This window comes from Trifolium pratense, linkage group LG4 (genome assembly GCF_020283565.1).
Source record: "Trifolium pratense cultivar HEN17-A07 linkage group LG4, ARS_RC_1.1, whole genome shotgun sequence".
Taxonomy (NCBI): domain Eukaryota; kingdom Viridiplantae; phylum Streptophyta; class Magnoliopsida; order Fabales; family Fabaceae; genus Trifolium; species Trifolium pratense.
The window spans coordinates 50,714,025-50,735,920 of NC_060062.1; the positions used below are offsets into that span (position 1 = coordinate 50,714,025).

At 30.8% G+C, this 21,896-nt stretch overlaps 1 protein-coding gene across 1 annotated transcript; it reads right to left on the reverse strand.

The window, feature by feature from the left end:
* Window positions 1-1,349: 1,349 nt before the first annotated feature.
* Window positions 1,350-11,888, reverse strand: LOC123882427 (endochitinase-like). Its single transcript, XM_045931286.1, has 6 exons — window positions 11,416-11,888; window positions 9,458-9,608; window positions 8,502-8,866; window positions 5,515-5,790; window positions 3,801-3,951; window positions 1,350-2,012 (listed from the first exon to the last, which is right to left on the reverse strand). Exons 1-6 carry the CDS (start codon window positions 11,855-11,857, stop codon window positions 1,643-1,645), a joined length of 1,755 nt encoding a protein of 584 aa, XP_045787242.1. The 5' UTR covers window positions 11,858-11,888; the 3' UTR covers window positions 1,350-1,642.
* Between the last annotated feature and the right edge of the window lie 10,008 nt (window positions 11,889-21,896).

Genomic DNA, 21,896 nt, shown 5'->3' on the forward strand with positions numbered 1-21,896 from the left:
TCTTTAAAGGAAATATATGGTAAAGAAAAGAAAGTAAGTTATTATTTATTTAATTTTTTTTCCAACTAGATTATAGGTTAGAAAATTCATCTTTAAGCTAAATAAATAAGATGTTCGAGGATCAAACTTCAATCATTACATATATAATGTAATGTGCCTATCAACTGAGATAAGGTTACGAGGACACAATCATAATACTTGCTCTAGTATAAAAAATACTACTCGTGCTACAATATAGTGTCGTTATCCAAAAAAAAAAGATTAATTTTCCGGTGAGTTACTTTTAGTTTTTGAAATTACTGAAGTTAGTAATTAATTGTTAATTTTTTTTTATCCACCAATATTTGAATCTAAAATATTTTCTCTTTTAATTTTTAGCTTAAACAGTTAAATTATTTAAATAAACTCATATTGGTGACTTGCTAGTGTGAAAAATTATGAAAAGGGTGTCATTAATTAAATTGGTTTGGTTTTCATATTCGGATCTAAATCGAATCAAATAAATTGCTCATGTGTATCATACTTATTTATATTGTTTGTTTAATAGCTAAAAAATGTATTATACATGAAAAAAAATTAGGATTTAAAGTTGGGTCGAAAATATGACTTGTCAAAACTAATTTTTAAAGTTATTACACTTTTATAATATCGTTGATTTGCGTGATATGAGATATTATTTTTATCAACATATGTTTTTGTCTTTCTTTCCCTTGATGGGTGTAGAAAGTTTTCAACAGAAATTTTCAGAGCTACTCTTTTCTCCCTCACTTACAAAGATATATTAGATTAGACACAGTGATATACAAATAGTAATCTTATATCCAATTATTATAGTTGGTGGTTGAATCCGTTTGTTTGGGCATCGATTAGTTTGAATATACTATCTTTAAAATTATATTACCTTTATTATTTTTTAACTAGTGTCGGAGAGATACTAGTTATCATTTTTCTTTTTTCTTTTATATGTGAGAGATAAAAGTTTTTCCCCAAACTTCTCAAGGCTTGTCCCATGGACTCTTCCGAACCCATGGCCAACCAAATTAAAATCATCTACATACTGTATCAAGGATGAAAATGGATCTTCTCATATCATATGGAAGTTTATTTAAGTCCTCACTATCATATACTATATATATGAGAGAGAAAGGGGGAACTTAAGAAATTCATTTCTCCATTTGGCACTTCATACATGAGCATAAGCCCTAGTTACTATAATTTAATTTCAACTTCCGTAAAAAAAAAAAAAAATTAATTTCAACTTTTGAATATTACTAAAACCTAAGTCTTCATGATAACTGAATTCAACAATTCCTATGGTCATAATTCAGCCACAAAAAAATAAAATAAACTTTTAGTCATAAAAGATGGTAAACCGGCCATCAAAATTATTTTATTTAAATTAACTATGTGGAATCTATTTTATTTAGCAAGAAGATTCCAGTTACATGTAGGATCATTCATTGTGATCCCTTTATTATTACTATATTACCTCCGTCCTAAAATATAAGGTAAAAATGAATCAAACAAACTTGATATATTTGATTCAAAATTTGAACTAAATACATTTATTTTTGTTGACAAACTTTTGCTTATATTTTGGGACGGATAAAGTACTTCATAATTAACTTTAACGCCAATTTCCTTAAGCAAATGGCCTTTGGTTGTTGCAATCCAAATTATCACCGGGGTTCACTCCAAATATTTGACAATACCTTTTATAAAACCCGACCCGATCATCAACCCGATTGTCCTGACCATGCCCGCATTCGAGCCCACCATTGATTATGTTGGTGATCACGCCATATCCAGGGACCCGTCCGGCTGACCTATCAGCAGCAGTTGGTGTCCATCTTCCAATAATCACATCATGGCTTGATGGCTTGTTTGATTGTGCGGTCATCCAAAACCATATGGCTGTCTTGAATGACACAGTTGGATTTGTGGCAACTAAATCCGGATTGTTAATCAAGTCTTCATTAATGGCTTTACCAGCTTGACCATAGTTGTAGTTGCTGCAATAAAGGGTCAGTATCTCATTAGTCCACTAAACACTCATTTATTTTCTTAGTCAAGCACTACTAAACACTCAAATGCTTCACTAATATAGAATTTAAATAGTCACAATCACAATTTTTTTTCCAACTAGATTATAGGTTAGAAAATTCATCTTTAAGATAAATAAATAAGATGTTCGAGGATCAAACTTCAACCATTACATATATAATGTAATGTGCCTATCAACTGAGATAAGGTTACGAGGACACAATCATAATACTTGCTCTAGTATAAAAAATACTACTCGTGCTACAATATAGTGTCGTTATCCAAAAAAAACAAAAAAATAATTGTCCGGTGAGTTACTTTTAGTTTTTGAAATTACTGAAGTTAGTAATTAATTGTTAAATTTTTTTATCCACCAATATTTGAATCTAAAATATTTTCTCTTTTCATCTTTAAGGTAAATAAATGACATGTTCGAGAATCAAACTTCAATCATTATATATATATAAGACCATCTCCAATAGTGTAGTACCTATTAGGTACTTATTAGGTACTACCATTGGAGTACCACCAATTTGAGTACCTATTAGGTACCACTTCTAAAATAAGAACTCTATCTCCTCTTGGACCCATCTTATTTTTTATTAAAATATTCTTTTCATGGGACTCACTTTATTTTATATATTCAGTTTGAATTAATGAATATTTATAAAAAAACACAAATTTTTTTTTTGGTACATCACAAAAGCATAATTTTTGAAATTATGTAATGTTATTTTAAATTATTTTTTAATTGTGTAATTCTTAAAATTATGTAATGTTATTTTAAATTATTTTTTAATTGCGTAATTCTTAAAATTTGGCAATATTATTTTAAATTAAATTTCGAATTTTAATTATTTTTTCGAATTATAAAAGAAAATAGTACATACTAATTTTGTAATTTTATCATTCAATCAATTTATATTATAAAATAGATAATTAAATTAGAAGTTATTGTAATGATTTGAGGTTACTGATGAGACCCACTTTAAAACTTAGTAAGAAGTGGTCATTGGAGGGGTTAAGTACCTATTAGGTACTATTATTAAAAACTAATAAATTAGTGATGTGTCCATGTGGGGCACATTTAAGTACTCAAAGTTGGAGTGTTCCATTGTGGATGCTCTAATGTAATGTGCATATCAACTGAGATAAGGTTACGAGGACACAATGATAATACTTACTCAAGTATAAAAAATACTACCCGTGCTACAATATAGCTAGTGTCATTATCCAAAAAAAAAAAGATTAATTGTCCGGTGAGATACTTTTAGTTTTTGAAATTACTGAAGTTAGTAATTAATTGTTAATTTTTTTTTTATCCACCAATATTTGAATCTAAAATGTTTTCTCTTTTAATTTTTAGCTCAGACAGTTAAATTATTTAAATAAACCCATATTAGTGACTTGCTAGTGTGAAAAATTATGAAAAGGGTGTCATTAATTAATAAAGTAAATAAAAGTACTCATGATACTAGCAAGACTTAATTAGTAAAATAGTCCTTTAAAAATATTTTTGGTTTTAGATTGTTCTCTTAAACAGAAAAAAATCTGAATAGGTCCTTTAAAGAAAAAAGAGTCCGAATAGGTTCCTTAAAGACATATCCTTTAATCAAATTGATCCTATTCGGACCTTTTTTTTATGGATCAATGTGAAACTAAAAATATCTTTAAGGGACAATTTTCCTAAATAGATCTGGTAGCAATAACATGGTTTGAAATTGAAAATATGCTTTGGGAGAAATTAAGAAGCTTACTGAGTGAGTTGAATTGGTCCTCTGCCATAGTATCTTTTACCAGGAGCACATGGCCAATCTCTAGAAGTACAAAAGTCTCCCTGTGCATTTTGTTCGTTTATAAAGCAATATCCCCATGCGTATGGACCGTCTGGTGCACTTGGCCATCCTCCTGTATTTTTTGGTCAAAAACACTTCAACCTAATTATTCATGTTAAATATTAGTTAATTCATGCTTGAAATATAATTAGACAAGCACAACCATTTGTTCAGAAAAATATCCATTATTTAATTAATTAAATTTTTTTACGTTATTAAATAATATTATCAGATATTTTTGAATAATTTACCATCCAAGAATTTGGTGAGAGTATTGGGTTATTGGTTCACTGGTCGAACCATCGAGTCACTGGTTCAACCGCATGACTAACCGGATTAAACCGGATTGAACTAATGAAATGAATCGGTCTTTAGTACAAGGTATTAAACCGATTTACTGACTATTAAATCAGTTAATATTAAAAAAATTAAATCATAAATTTCACATTTTAAAATTAAATATGATGAAAAACTCCACTTTTAAAGCTTATATATTAACAAAATAAGATATAACATTTTTTTAATTAAAATTGACTGTTAATATCAATAATATATTGATCGTTGCCTAAAAAAAATATTAATATGTAATATTTTGCAAATTTTATTATCAAAAGAAATAAAATATTACAAATTTTCTTTAAAGGAAATATATGGTAAAGAAAAGAAAGTAAGTTATTATTTATTTAATTTTTTTTTAAGTAAGCTAAAAGAAAGAAACATATAATAAAGAAAAAAAAAGCTTATGAACTATTAAGGGAACTATTATGAACTATTCCCAAAATACTTCGTAGTTACATCTTAAAACTGTCCCCTATTTTTGTTCAGGAAATAGTTCTACCGTGTTACGGAAATATAATTGGCAACAAGCACAAACCGTTGCCCATCCTCCTGTATTATTTGGTCAAAAACATTAGAACATAATTCATGTTAAATATTAGTTAATCCATGTATGAAAAATAATTAGACAAGCACAATCATTTGTTCAGAAAAATATTCATTATTCAATTCATTTTTTTTTCAGTGATCGCTATTTTATAGTGATCAAAAACATGTTTAACCCGCCAGAATTGACCCCCGAACTAAATTCAACTAATGGTGAAAAAAAAATATTTAACCCATATTTAACGTGTGTGCGCCTAAATATTATTGATTTAGGTTGTGCATAGCGAAGAATTGCTCATATGATATGTGCACAATAATTAATTCCGATCCAAATATTTTCATTCTAAAAATTTTTTAATTTTGTTTTTAAAAAAAAAAAATTAATACTCGATATAAGTCTTTCGTAAACTTGACTCAATTTATAGAAGACATCACATTATATATGCAGGTGTCGGAGTTCGAATCTTAGACATCACACTTTTTACCTTAATGGTAAAGTTTTTAGCCGCTAAAATTAAAGGCTTAACTATAGATTTAGTCATTTCTCTTAGTTTTGTCACTAACATCATTATACACTTTCAGTAAATGTCTACGTGTCTGTCCACATATACAAAACAAATGAATAGGACAAACTAATGCAAACGGTAGAAACGTAAGAATCCGGTTTAATAATTTTTAAATGTAAGAGATCAAATTAAAACCTAAAATAAACGTGAAAGACGTGTAGTTAAGACAAATTATTAAAATAGCGAACCTGTGGTTTCATGAGATGTTTGAGCCAAGAAAGCAGCAAGTTCCCTCTTGCGTGTGGTATCATCACCCGTAGTACCAAATCCATCAAAAGATCCAGCAGCAGCAATAAAACTATCATATGTATAAAATCCATGACCAGGACACCGATTATCATTTCTGTATTTAAGCAATTGATCAAATAGAGAAGAAGGAATAAGGCTTCCAACATCTGCTTTGGATCCCAGAAAGAAAGGTAGTAGTAAACATAGTATCATGCACGAGAATTTTGTATTTGCCATTTTAAAGAGTTGAGTTTGGACTGTTTGGTGTGTGACATAAATGTGAGGGAAGGTGTTAATTTATAGAATTTTTTTTAACAAAAAATGGAAACAATGTCTTTTTATATTTATTAAATATAAGAAAATTACAAACATTCGAGACTAAACCAAAATCTGAAGTAAATAGCCAATAATATAAACCCACTTGGTGTTGGTCGAGTGGTGTTGCCTTGAGCCCTTGGAGTATGCTCCTCTCAAGGTTTCAGGTTCGATTCTCCCTGGTGCCAATTTCGGTGGGCTAAGTCCATACAAAGCAAAAAACTCTGGCTTTAAATTGGGCCCCCGCAAGTGGGCGGTGGGATTGATCCCCTTGGATTAGTCGGTCCTAAGGCCGGATACCAAGTTTTCAAAAAAAAAAATAGCCAATAATATAAAAAAAAATAGCCAATAATATAAACAACGTTTACCCTTAAAATTTTAAATTGGAATCTCGTGAGTTGGCCTGATAAGAGAGTTATATGTAGGAGGCAATACTCACCTTACAAGTCGGTTTTGTAGAGTTAAGTTCGTTTAACTCACAAATTCTGAGATGGTATCAGAGTCTACTCCGAGATTTGTTGGACCATCCACTATCAGATCACGCACCTATATATGCATATAATTAAAAATACAGACTAAATGCTTATAAAATAAAAATAAAAAATAGAGACTAATTTTTTTCTTTTTACAATAAAAATAGAGACTAATTATGTCTTTTAATTTTATTCCATTCCATTATTCCAATTTGATGAAATTATTAAAATATTTTATTAATTTAAGAATATATATTAATATTTTTTAGGAAGTTGGGAGTAAATATGTAGTTGGGGGAGTAAATATGTACTACTTCTGAGTGTCACACAGGTTGATTATTGATGTGTGTTTAAATAAATAAAATCATAAAATAATTTTAAACTAAGTGTTAACCTACGAAATGACTTAGTATATATATGTAAAATGTTTTGTGGAAATAAATTCTTAACACGAAGAGGGGGAAGGAAAATTATCGATCGATTTCTTAATTTGATGTCGGTCATAATTTGAAGTTTTTAACATTTTAAATTCTAGGATTGGAAAAAACCACCAATATTTCATAGAAAGACTTAGGGTCAACGGAATTGCCTTTGCCTCAGTCTTAGTCGTGAAGTGTTGTACACGTTAACGAATTCAAACCACAACTGTTATGGTAATGTCATATGTTCTAGTCGGATAAGAATTCTAACATTCCCCATTTCATACTCCAATTAAATTGGTTTGGTTTTCATATTCGGATCTAAATCGAATCAAATAAATTGCTCATGTGTATCATACTTATTTATATTGTTTGTTTAATAGCTAAAAAATGTATTATACATGAAAAAATTTAGGATTTAATGTTGGGTCGAAAATATGACTTGTCAAAACTAACTTGTAAAGTTATTACACCTTTATAATATCGTTGATTTGCATGATATGAGATATGAATGTTGGAAGAAAACATTCTATGATATTATTTTTATCAACACATTCTAGAAAGTTTTCAACAGAAATTTTCAGAGCTACTCTTTTCTCCCTCACTTACAAAGATATATTAGACACAATGATATACAAATAGTTATCTTATATCCAATTATCATAGTTGGTGATTGAGTCCGCTGTTTTGTTTGAGCATCGATTAGTTTGAACTTTGAATATACTATCTTTAAAATTATATTACCTTTGTTATTTTTTAACTAGTATTACAGAGTTACTAATTATCATTTTTGTTTTTTTCTTTTATATGCGAGAGATAAAAGTTTTTTCCCAAACTTCTCAAGGCTTATCTCATGGACTCTTCCGAGCCCATGGCCAACCAAATTAAAATTATCTACATACTATATATATCAAGGATGAAAATGGATCTTCTAATATCATATGAAAGTTTATTTAATTCCTCACTATCATATACTCCCTCCGGTCCTTTTTATAAGAAACACTTTGGAATTTTTATTTGGTCCTTTTTATAAGAAACACTTTGACACAATTCCATTTGTACCCTTATTAAATACAATCAAATAATCCATTATAATGCTAGTGCATTAATTAGAGAAGTCTATTTCCCATGCTAGTCAAAGGTTAATTTTGGAATATAACATAAAATGTTAGAATCATTAATGAGAAAATTTACCTTCGTTGGTCTGTGTGATTTTGTCAAAATATTTCTTATAATAAGGACCGGAGGGAGTACTATATGAGAGAGAATGGGGTATGTGGAACTTGATGAGCCCTAGTTACTAGAATTTAATTTCAACTTCCGTCAAAAAAAAATAATTAATTTCAACTTTTGAATATTACTAAAACCTAAGTCTTCATGATAACTGAATTCAATGATACCTATGGTCATAATTCAGCCACAGAAAAAAAAAAAAAAAACTTTTAGTCATAAAAGATGGTAAACCGGCCATCAAAATTATTTTATTTAAATTAACTATATGTGGAATCTATTTTATTTAGCAAGAAGATTCCAGTTACATGTAGGATCATTCATTGTGATCCCTTTATTATTACTATATTTCCACCGTCCTAAAATATAAGGTAAAAATGAGTCAAACAAACTTGATATATTTGATTCAAAATTTGAATCAAATACATTTATTTTTATTGATCAATTTTTACTTATATTTTGGGATGGATGAAGTACTTCATAATTAACTTTAACACCAATTTCCTTAAGCAAATGGCCTTTGGTTGTTGCAGTCCAAATTATCACCAGGGTTCACTCCCAATATTTGACAATACCTTTTATAAAACCCGACCCGATCATCAACCCGATTGTCCTGACCATGCCCGCATTCGAGCCCGCCATTGATTATGTTGGTGATCACGCCGTATCCAGGGACCCGCCCGGCTGACCTATCAGCAGCAGTTGGTGTCCATCTTCCAATAATCACATCATGGCTTGATGGCTTGTTTGATTGTGGGGTCATCCAAAACCATATGGCTGTCTTGAATGACACAGTTGGATTTGTGGCAACTAAATCCGGATTGTTAATCAAGTCTTCATTAATGGCTTTACCGGCTTGACCATAGTTGTAGTTGCTGCAATAAAGGGTCAGTATCTCATTAGTCCACTAAACACTCATTTATTTTCTTAGTCAAGCACTAATAAACTCTCAAATGCTCCACTAATATAGAATTTAAATAGTCACAATCACAATTTTTTTTTCCAACTAGTTTATTGGTTAGAAAATTCATTTTTAAGATAAATAAATGAGATGTTCGAGGATCGAACTTCAATCATTACATATATAATGTAATGTGCATATCAACTGAGATACGGCTACGAGGACACGATCATAATACTTACTCTAGTATAAAAAATACTACCCGTGCTACAATATAGTGTCATTATCCAAAAAAAAAATAGATTAATTGTCCGGTGAGTTACTTTTAGTTTTTGAAATTACTGAAGTTAGTAATTAATTGTTAATTTTTTTTTATTCACCAATATTTGAATCTAAAATGTTTTCTCTTTTAATTTTTATAGCTCAAACAGTTAAATTATTTAAATAAACTCATATTGGTGAAAATGGTGTCATTAATTAATAAAGTAAATAAAAGTACTCATAATACTAGCAATAACATGGTTTGAAATTAAAAATATACTTTGGGAGAAATTAAGAAGCTTACTGAGTGAGTTGAATTGGTCCTCTGCCATAGTATCTTTTCCCAGGAGCACATGGCCAATCTCTAGAAGTACAAAAGTCTCCCTGTGCATTTTGTTCGTTTATAAAGCAATATCCCCATGCGTATGGACCGTCTGGTGCACTTGGCCATCCTCCTGTATTTTTTGGTCAAAAATATTTCAACATAATTATTCATGTTAAATATTAGTTAATTCATGCATGAAAAATAATTAGACAAGCACAACCATTTGTTCAGAAAAATATCCATTATTTAATTAATTTAATTTTTTTTACGTTATTAAATAATATTATCAAATATGTCTGAATAATTTACCATCCAAGAATTTGGTCTTGATTATAAAAGTGTTTTAAAAACCGAACCGAACATCAAACCGGTGAGGGTATTGGGTTATTGGTTCACTGGTCGAACCATCGGGTCATTGGTTCAACCGCAAGACTAACCGGATTAAATCGGATTGAACCAATGAAATGAACCGATCTTTAGTACAAGGTATTAATTAAACCGATTTACTGACTATTAAATCAATTAATATTAAAAAAATTAAATCATAAATTTCACATTTTAAAATTAAATATAATGGAATACTCCACTTTTAAAGCTTATATATTATCAAAATAAGATATAACATTTTTTTTAATTAAAATTGACTGTTAATATCAATAAACTGTTAATACCAATAATATATTGATCGTTGCCTAAAAAAAAATATTAATACATAATATTTTGCAAATTATATATTTTTTTTAACCAAATAATATTTTGCAAATTTTATTATAAAAGAAATAAAATATTACAAATTTTCTTTAAAGGAAATATATGGTAAAGAAAAGAAAGTAAGTTTTTTTTTTAAGTAAGCTAAAAGAAAGAAACATATAATAAAGAAAAAAAAAGTAAGCTTGTGTCAAAAGAAATAAAGCTAAAAGAAATATGGACTAACTATTAAAGCATTGTATATTAAAGCATTGTGTGTGTGTGTGTATATAGCTTAGCAAATATTATACAAATAAATCATGTAGCCCAGTGGCAAGGGGCGCCCATTTTACCATGAGAACGCGAGTTTGACCGGTTTAATTGCATATGCGGTTCAACAACAAATCAGACTGATGAAGTATCCGGTTCATGGTCTAATTGGTCGGATTCTGGTCCGGTCCAGTTTTAAAAACTATATTTTATCCGTTTTGCTTTTAATTAAAAAGACTAGAAAGAATGTAAATAAGGAAAATTATACAGTACGTTTGATAATTTCGAATATACCGGTACATTAAGTTATTAAATTAATAGATAAATGAATATTTTTAAAAGAAACCATAAATTTTCCTATCATTATAAAATTTATAATTACAAAACATTATTTATCTAAATTGTCAAAAATATAAAATTTGATATTTTTTGAATTTTTATTCCTCATAATAGTCAATATCGAATTTTTTTATGAAAAAATGTTAAAAATTAGTGTAATACTTATAAATAATGAAATTGTTTTTTTTCTTGTAATATTATTATCTCTAAAATACAATAATCGGTTAATAAAATTTTTTAATTCATAAAAATAATTGTTAATTTATCAATTTAAAGACTAAATGTACTGATACATTCGATTTATTCGAATATCCTGGAGCAGCTTTCTATTAATAATTGTGTTAATAATGGTCAATTAACTTACTTTTAATATTCTCTCTATTCTCTCTAGTAAATTTAAATATTAGTCAAAATTTCTTATAAACATAAATATTAGTCAAAATTTCTTATAAATAGTAAAGAAAAATTGTAAGTGGAAAAATTGTAAGTCACTAAGTTTGGTCTAGTAGTGAGAGATTTTAGTAGTATGTTATAGGTCCTGGGTTTGATTATCAGTTCATTGTAAACAAAAATATAAAATTATCCACATTATTTGAAAAATAATAATAATTACCCAAACAAAAAATTAGACATCAATATACCTGTGGTTTCATGAGAAGTTTGAGCCAAAAAAGCAGCAAGTTCCTTCTTCTTTGTATTATCATCACCGGTAGAACCAAATCCATTAAAAGATCTAGCAGCAGCAATGAAAGCATCATAGGTATAAAACCCATGACCAACACACCTTCCATCATTTCTATATTTAAGCATTTGGTCAAACAAACTTTGAGGAATAAGCCTAGCAACATCACCACCACCGCTAGGTGTTGGTGTTGTCGGTGTCGGTGTCGAAGTAGATTTACATTGGCTTTGACAACCAGCTCCACAATATTGATCAGTGTTACCACAATAACCAAATTTGCTACAACATAAACCGTTAGGGCAAACAGCTCCATTAGCTTGTGAGCCACATTGTTCAGCTTTGGTTACAAGAAAGAAAGTTAGTAAGGATAGTATAAAGCAAGATAATTTTGTATTTGCCATTTTTTGAAGAGTGTAGTCGGTTTAATTGGTGTGTGACATGAATGTGAGGGAAGGTGTTAATTTATAGATGAGCTATAATGGGATTAATTGATTTTTTTGTACTTATTTTCAAAATTGGCTGCTTTTGCCTCCTTGACTTTATTTCTAAAAACAGTGAAGCTTTTCTTCATTCCATCATGAATGAGACAGAATTTATTATGTTACGTGTCGAAAAAATTAATCAAATGTGTCCAAATAACAAACATATTTTGACAATGAAACAACTAAAGATATACAACTCCTTTTAGTGTGTTAAGCAAACTGCGGTTATCAAAAACTAAAAAAAAAAAAAAAAGAGTACAGGACTAATACCAAAAGTTGGTGTAATTGCAACTCATTACATATTTAAGCCTTAAAACTAATATCATGAGGGTAAAAATAGAATAAAATATAAAAAACTATAAATTACAAGCTAAAATGCTACTTGAAATAGCATCTCAAAAAATATTATAAGTTAGTTATAATAAACTATAAACTAGCTTATTGAACTTACGTGTCAAGCTACCAAACATACCATAACCATAAGTGTTAACCTACTAAATGACTATAGTATAACTGTATAAGTATACTATTTTGTGGAAATGATTTCTTAACACGAGAGGGGGAAGGAAAATTAGTGATTTCTTAATTTGATGGACAAAAGAAGAAATAATTTGAATATTTTAACTAATTTTGAATTCTAGGCCGGATAGAAATAAACTCCAAATAATTCATAGAGGCTTTGGCTAATATGGTATTGACTTCACCAAGTATTTTATGATGCACAAGTTCTCAATATTATTATAACGAATACCAATTTTATAAAATCGACTGTTGGATTAAAAATTTATATCGTTTAAATTATCTATAATTTTAAAAAAAAAAATCGAAAATCATTTGATTTATTATTGAGACCAATCAAGATTAACGGTATACAATAAAAATCCATAAACCGTTAATTTTGATGGGTCTCCCTAACCTATCAAACGATTTTCATTTTTTTAAAAGAAATTATGGATGATCTATACGATATAAACTTTGAATCCAGCAGTTAATTTTATAAAATTCGTATTCGTTATAATAATATTGACAACTTGTGCACCAGACTTCATCAAATCTTCTATGTTAGAATTTGCCGTTCATAGACCGAATTGGGTCAATGGGACTATATTGCCTTAGTCGTGAGTTGTTGTACACCTTGACGAATTCAAACATGCTAATTAATGTGGCGAGAATACAATTTGTTCTAGTAGGATAAAAATTTAGACATGCATATAGGGTGGATATAGATAAAGTTCTCATTGAATCATCAAATCAAATATTCATGTATATTTCATATATTTAATTATTTTTAATACCTAAAAAATAATATATAATAAAATTGAGTACAAGTTACTATATCTGAAAAGAGTAATTAAATATAAACGTACTTTGTCGACCCACCGCCACTAGTGCAGAAAGGGGATTCCACTACCGGCCAAATAGACTTTCCACTACTGGCCGCGGCCAGTAGTAAACACACTCGTCGTTGTAAGTCAATACTTTCCACGACGGGTCTTTTTATACCCGTCGTGGTATGTCAGGTTTCTACTGTAGTTATTATTTAAAATTATGGGGATTCCACGTCGGGTTTTACAAATACCCGTAGTGGTATGTATGAGATTCCACTACGGGTATTTACAATATCCGTAGTGGTATGTATGGTTTCCAGTTTTTTTTTTTAAGAATTGGGGATTCCACTACGGGTATTTACAAATACCCGTAGTGGTATGTATAAGATTCCACTACGGGTATTTACACATATCAGTAGTGGTATGTTTGATTTTTTTTTTTTCGTTTTTAGCATACCTAGGTGACCAAACCTAATCCAATGCAAATGAAACTTCCAAAACAATTATGCAAATACCTACTCCAATACTCAATTTTTTTTTTGGAAAAGGCAAATTGGCATTAAAAGCAAAAAGTCTTGTGTACAAGATGTTCAGCAAGCTCTAAATGATACAGGATACCAGTTCAGAAAAAAATGCACCAATACAATGGAACTCACTAAGCAATAGCTAAGGATACAACATTAATATTACTAAGCAGTTAAGATACCAGCGACAATTATACACCACTTAGCCATTGTTGAGAAAGAAAAGCAGCAGCAGGCTCCATCACATAAGAATTGCCTCCCTTTCAAAAACTGGACACAAGGTTTACACTAATATGAGAACTTACTACTCAAAATACAAATACAAACAAATGAATAAAACTCATGATAGAACTTACCAACAGAGATAGTAGTGGTGCTCCGCTGATAACTGTTTGACATGCAACAAATATTGTTATTAGATAGTGCATAATTTACTCTGATAGTGATACTCTGATATATCTCATCTGAATATATGAATCTCTGGTACACTTAATATGCTTAATATGAACTATTATTTAAGTGACCAAATGAATAGTCTTGTTACACAATGAACAACTTCAATAAGACTAGTTTGTTCTGTATTTCCAATAAGCCTGTAACACTTTGTTGCAAGAGCATTCATTTGACAACTCTAAGACATTTAAGCATACTAACTAGCAATAGTTTAGAATTTTTTTAACTCATGAAACTAAATACTTAGAATTATATTAACTAACTACTACTAACTGTCATCACAAGACCATTTCAAACTTCAATTCTAAACAACAGTAGTAAGCAAACACCGATGCAATTTTCAATTCTAAACAACAATTTTTATAACCAAACTATACAATGAACTAAGTAACAACAGTAATTAGCAACACTGATGCAAGATGAGATAGTAGTGTAGTGGCAGCTGCTAGTTATATACCATAAATTAAGGGCAGAAGAGAAGAGACCATAACAAGTTCTATTTTCTAATCTTATTGAAACAAAGAAGCAAAACAAAAGAATGATATTAAACTAGTTTACACCAAGTAAAATGCACATTGCAATAGTCATAGTTTAACATAGCTATTGTTTGCTGATGAAGCTATTGCATAAAAAAATACACAAGTATATATAGGTGGCGTTGTCTGTCACCTGTGTAGGAGGTGAAGGTGCTTGTGGTAAACCAAGTGAACGTAGGCAGGCGCCGCTTCTTATTGGCTGGCTGCCTCAAGTATCTCCAGGTTGTACAAACAAACCTTGAATGACCCTTCATAACTAAATAAATTGACAATCATAAAACTTCTTAAGTTAAACTTGCTAAAATTAAGCCAATAAATAATATATCAAGGAGACTATTCTATTCTCTATACACAAAGGAATCACAATACCTGGCCACAAATTTGAATAAATATGTTGACAAAGAGTCATATGTGAAATCAAAGTGAGTTCTACTACTTTATCTCATTTCCCCAAATTAGTCCTTAATTCCTATCAAAATTATACAAAAAGAATGAAGCAGTTAGCAATATAATATAGCCATCAAAATTTTGAACATACATACCTTTAGTGTTCACTGGAATTGATCCCAACAAAAAGCATATAGTAAAACAAAACACTGAAATTTCATAACCAATCTTACTATGGCATATCATTATTACTAGATCGAACTTCATATTTTTAATTGACACATCAATGGTGTAAATTTCTTGATTCACCTCTTTGTATATATTCGAGTTCAAGATTATTTACCTTTCCATGGAACTATCCTTAGAATGAGAAATGCTACTTTCTTTCACTGCATACCTAATCAAAGACATAAATCACAAACAAAAAAGCTTAGCATAATAAACAAACCTTACTAATGTGAATAACAAACATTTCTTTGTCACATAACAAACATTAACATAGAAAGACCAGAAGGAAAATTATCCTTAACTTTCTTCTAATCACATGTTGTCTATTTTCTGTTTCTGCTTAATACTTTTCACTTCTTTTAACCATTGTTTAGCTAGAGATACCATAACCATAAACAACTTACTAAGAGATGAAGAACAGGAACCCAAAACACATGAAAACGAATATCCAATTTAAAACCTTCACAATTTAAAACGTGAACTTAGAATATCCAATCTTCATTCAATGCTACCAAAATGTACTGAATGAGAAAAATGCGTGTTTTTCTTACCAGCAATTAACCATAAACAGAAAAAGAATGAAAACGAATACGAATGAAAACGAATACGAATGAAAACAAGATCAACCATAAACAGAAAACGAATGAAAACGAAAACGAATGAAATTTGGGGGAAGTTTGATTTATTCATACCTTTACCGAATGAAAACGAAGAGATTTGGAGGCGATTAAGCGTTTGCAGGTTCGTCGTTCCGTCTAGGGTTTGGAGAATGAAACCGCGAATGAAATTGGGACGATTGGAGATTGGAGAGATTGGAGAATGATTGGAGAACGATTGGAGAGTGTTTGATTTGAAGAAATTGGGACGATTTGAGGAACAAATTAGGGAGAACTAGAATTGGGACGATTGGATTGGAGAGTGTGTTCTTCTTCGCGTTTGCAGAATGAGGGAAATTGGGAAGAATGAAAAATATAATTAACACTATTAGGATTCCACTACCGGTGATAAGCTAGATCGGTAGTGGAAAGTGGGAATATGAAAAAACTAATAACACTATTAGGATTCCACTACCGGTGAATCCTAGATCGGTAGTGGAAGATAATTAAAACAATTTTGCACGTAATTACGACATTGCCACCGTGTCTACTTTCCACTACGGATTTAGCAAAGCCGGTAGTGAAATCCCTTGTCTCTGAACTTTCCACTACCGTTTTCAAAATATCAGTAGTGGAATCCTTTGGTCAAATGTATTTCACTACTGGTATTCACATACCGGTAGTGGTATCTCCAAACCAAAAGTCATTTTTCTACTAGTGCGCCAAAAACAACTGAAAATTAAGACCAGTTTCATAAATTTAAGTTTGCTTTAGAATACTCATATAAGATCTTATAACTTGCTTCTTCAAAAAAAAAGATCTTATAACTTGACCATTTCAAACCTATGTTAGGAAATAAGTGTAAAAATAAACATGTGTTGTGAAATTAGAATTATGCATTTGAATGAAGAAGAAAAAAATAGAATTATGCCTCTCCAGTTCATTATCTCCTGCAGCTTATGTTATTATAATCTTAGCCATTCATTTATATTTTTTTCTCTCTTTAAATTCTTTTAATTTATTTACTTTTTATTAACTATAATCTCTTGGATAAAGAATAGGAGGAAGGGCGGAAAATATGGGACAGTAGAGTATCCAATTCTGGAAAAAACTATAGAGATTTAGCGTTGATCTTTCTCCCATGCATGCACTATTCAAGGTGGAAATTAATATTTGTTGTTCCCAATCTTACACGTAACGTTGTTTGATTATCTTTGACAATAAGCAAGAAAATGTTCAAATGTGGCCGCTAGCATGTATTGTTAAAGACACATGACTTTCCCAATTCGGCTCAAAGGGTGACACCTACTATCTACGTTGCCTAGGTGGTAAGATGCGGGTACGCTACCGGTGCCCGATACTGGTACGGGATACGATATTTTTAGAAAAATTAATGTACATGTATGAGCATAAATTAAGGTATTGTATGTGTATGTATCTGGTATTAATACGGGTACGTATCCAGTACTGGTACTCTACTTTAAATGGAGTACACATACATCATAGCTATAGCCTACTGTATGTAGCCATGTATGCACAACAATGCACCTGTACATGGCATTTTATTTTTTATTTTTCTCAACAAAAGAAGGCAAAGCCTCAAAAGATCAGTACTACACTAAAATTGTAGACGTGTAACTTTCAAATATATAATCAAACTAGTATAACACCCGTGCGATTTTTTTTATGATATATAGAACAATATTTTCATTAATGTTATATTATTTAATGTAATTTTGATTTAAACTTTTTTATTAAGATAATGCAAAAATATATTAATAAAGTAAATTATAATTGGTCGAATATTATATGTGTGAAATTAGTGTTGGGAAGTCCGGGAGAAACAATGAGCCAATGTTCCAGGGCCACAAGAGAGGGAGACGCCACATCTCCACCCAAAACCTTAAGGCATTAGGTTAATGGGTCATCTCTCTTATAAATCCAACATATTCTTTCCATACATAGTCGATGTGGGACTTAACCACTCACACTTGAAACCCAACATTCTCCCCCCAAGTGTGAGTCCCCCCACATACTATAATTGATCCAAACCAGGATCTCCTCCCGCTCCCCCACCAAGCCGAACCTAGGCTCTGATACCACTTGTTGGGGAGTCCGGGAGAAACAATGAGCCAATGTTCCAGGACCACAAGAGAGGGAGACGCCACATCTCCACCCAAAACCTTAAGACATTAGGTTAATGGGTCATATCTCTTATAAATCCAACATTCTTCTCATACATAGTGGATGTGGGACTTAACCACTCACACTTGAAACCCAACATGATAGCATTTATAAGTGTAGTGCAAATCTCAACTCTCAAGCTAGCTTTTGTGGTTGAGTATAGACCTCTCAAATTCTAATATGGTATCGGAGCCTATCCTGGATTCATTTGTTGTTTGTTGTGGGGACCTCCCATATTTGGGCCACCCGTTGTTATTGATTTCACGTTTCAGCTTGTTCCGTTCTGGACGTGAGGAGGTGTGTTAGAAGTCTCACATTGGCTAGAGATATGGTAAATATAGCCTTTATAAGTGTAGTGCAAACCTCAACTCTAAAGCTAGCTTTTGTGGTTGAGTATAGGCCTCTCAAATTCTAATATACCATGTTGAATGTGTTAGTTGTGATGTTGAAGTTTGTTTGAAGTCCCACATTGCTTAGGTTATCGGGATGTGAAGTGTATAAATATGTGAGGGCAACCTCACCCTTTGAGCTAGCTTTTGGGTTTGAGATCCAAACATATTTAACATTGTATCAAAGCCGGGTTAAGGACTGCAATGTGAGCATTTGACCCAGGATCACGCTAGGCGTGAGGGTGGGTGTTGAATGTGTTAGTTGTGATGTTAAAGTTTGTTTGAAGTCTCACATTGCATAGGTTAATTCCCGGGATGTGAAGTGTATAAATATGTGAGGGCAACCTCACCCTTTGAGCTAGCTTTTGGGGTTGAGATCCAAGCATATTTAACAATTAGTCCCATTATAAAATTACTCGCCAGTGCAAGATTGTTGTTCTGTGTTATGATAGTTATAATTGTATATTTATCCGTGATAACTTGTATTAATATATGAGTAGAAATATGGTTCCCGTAAAAATTTTAAAAAAAAAATGCACGAGTATTTGTATATGAGTAGAAATATAGGTCCCGGTATAAATTATTAAAAAAATAAACAAGCTTATTAATATATGAGTAGAAATATAGGTCCCCGAAAAAATATGCACGCGTATTAATATGTGAGTAGAAATATAGATCCGCGTAGAAATTATAAAATAGTAGGCATATAAAAAATATAGTTCCCCATAGAAATTATAAAAAAAATAAAATAAGCAAGCATATTAATATATGATGATTAGAAATATAGGTCCCCGTAGAAATTAAAAAAAAAAATAGGCACACATTAATATATGAGTAGAATATAGGTTCCCGTAGAAATTATAAAAAAATAGGCACGTGGATATCAGTAGATATGTAGGTCTCGTAGAAATTATAAAAAGTTGGCATGCGTATTAATATATGGGCAGAAATATAGATCCGTAGAAATTGTAAAAAAGTAGGCTTGTAAAAAATATAGGTTCCCGTAAAAATTATAAAAAAAAAAAAGCAAGTGTATTAATATATGATTTAGAAATATAGGTCCCCGTAGAAATTATGAAAAAATAGGCATACATATTAATATATGAGTAGAAATATAGGTTCCTATACAAGGTACTACCTTCGTCCGTTTGAGATTTTTCTCTGTTCCTTTTTATAAGACCAAATTTCCAACGACAAACATAGCTATGTGTAGATATTAAAAAAAACAATAGACAAATGTAGTATTATATGGATAGAAATATAGGTTTGCTAGGGACGGATCCAGAAATCAATCATACGAAGTGCCGAATTTCTTTTTTTAATAATAAATAATAGAGTTAAATATATTTTTTGTCCTTATAAAATAACGAGTTTTTTTAATAATAAATAATTGACCAAATTTTCCTTTCACCAAAATAACGATTTTGAATTGCCTTGGACCATTATTCAATTTGTTGTAAACTAATCTTGGCCCATCACTGTACACACATCCTTTCACCTCCTCTAAACCTCCACTGTCACAGTCATACAAAAAATTGGGTTTTTTATTAAGGCCCAAGTCTGCAGATTTGGACAGTCTTCTAAATACACCCCCTTTGACAGATTGATGTGAATTAGTGGAAACTGTAAGCCCACCTACACCTTCCTAGTGGCCCAACAGATTTCCATCCTTCACACTCACACACAATTTGTCCACCTTTTGCGCACCCCCCCTCAAAATTTGCAGACCCCCTACTGAATTCAAATTTACTACATTAAAGGAGTTATTTGAATTCTCCTCCCTTGCCTCTGTTTCTAAATGTTTCAATCAGTGTTTTAAAAACCGGACCGGGCATCGAACCGATGAGGGTACTGGTTCACTGGTTTATTGGTCGAACCACTGGGTCACTGGTCGAACCGCATGACAAACCGGATTAAAACGGTGGAATGAACCAGTCTCTATATAGTTATTGAACCGGTCGCTATATAGTTAAAAAAAATCATTGTTACTTTTTTTCTTAGATCTTTCATTGTTATTTAGGTCCCGTTTGTCCTTACTTATTTTCTACTTTTCTACTTCTTTACTTTATTTCGCTAATTCTTTTAAGGAGAAATATGACCAAATACAATTTTATACTTCTCTATTTCTTTTAAGGAGAAGTAGAAAACTAGAAAATAAGTAGGCCAAACGAAGCGTATTATTATTAGAAAGACACACTTTCGTAGATAATAAATAAAATAAAACCAGTGACCTAATATTAAATGAAGTCTTGTGGTGAAAGGTTTAGATATACTCCGTATGAATGAAGTCTTGAGTTCGATCATCAAATTCATTGTAAACAAAAAAGTGAGAGTTGAAAAATTAAATCAACACAAGACAAACAATAAACAAAATATGAAGTTTATCTAAAAAATATAAAAATCAAAAGTAATTGTGTAATTAAAAAAGATAAAAATTTATGTGAAAAATTGTTTTCATACAATAAGTAGAAGACTATATGTAGTAATATATATAATAAAATGTAAATTTAATAACAAGTAACATTTGCAGCATAGTGGCAGCAAACCCTTACTTTTATCTAAAGGTCAAGAGTTCAACATTCATTGGTCCCACTTTTTCAATATTTTTACACATTAAATGAAAACACATGTTATGCCAAAAAAAATGAAATAACTTGATTAAAAAAAAACCGCGTTCTAAAAAAAACATAAAAAAAAAACGAATTTAAAAAAAAATCCAAATGTGAGTTGAACCGGCCGGTTTGAATAAACCGCCGGTTCACCGGTTTTCTGCGGTTTATTCCGGTTCACACCGGTTCACTGCGATTCAATAACATGAGCGATCTGATTGTCGAACCAGACCAGTTATCCTCCGGTTCCCGGTTCAACCGGTCCGGTCCGGTTTTAAAACACTTTCAATTATGAACTTTTTTAGAGTAATGAATTTGGATCTGTCACATAATAACAAACGGCCACATAAACACTTTTAGGAAAGTTGAATTAAAAAAAATGACTATTATGCATGTGATACGTGTGATTTATCTCTTCTCAAGTAGTATGACACATGCCATTAGCTAGTCCTTATATTATTGGGAGAATGTTGACATGTGTATATATGACACATGTTAAGGTAGTAAAAGTATAAATTATGCTTTATAATTTGTGTATTTTAACTTTTCAAGCATTAAATGTCTTGTATCATTAAATGTTAAATTTCTATATTAAGATACTTTATCATGTGCCCTATATGCACATGTTAACAAGACCCGTATTATATATCCAAAAACCTTAGGACACATAAACCGTTTTTTTTTTTGGACGCAAGGACACATATACACCTCTTCTATGAACTAT

Bases quoted from the DNA above. Each gene is read 5' to 3' on its own strand.
- LOC123882427 (XM_045931286.1), bottom strand. From the start codon at position 11,857: ATGGCAAATACAAAATTATCTTGCTTTATACTATCCTTACTAACTTTC. The intron at 9,609-11,415 runs GTATATTGATGT...CAAAAAATACAG, and splicing joins AACTTCTCATGAAACCACAG to GAGGATGGCCAAGTGCACCA. The intron at 2,013-3,800 runs GTAAGCTTCTTA...CCTTTATTGCAG, and splicing joins GGACCAATTCAACTCACTCA to CAACTACAACTATGGTCAAG.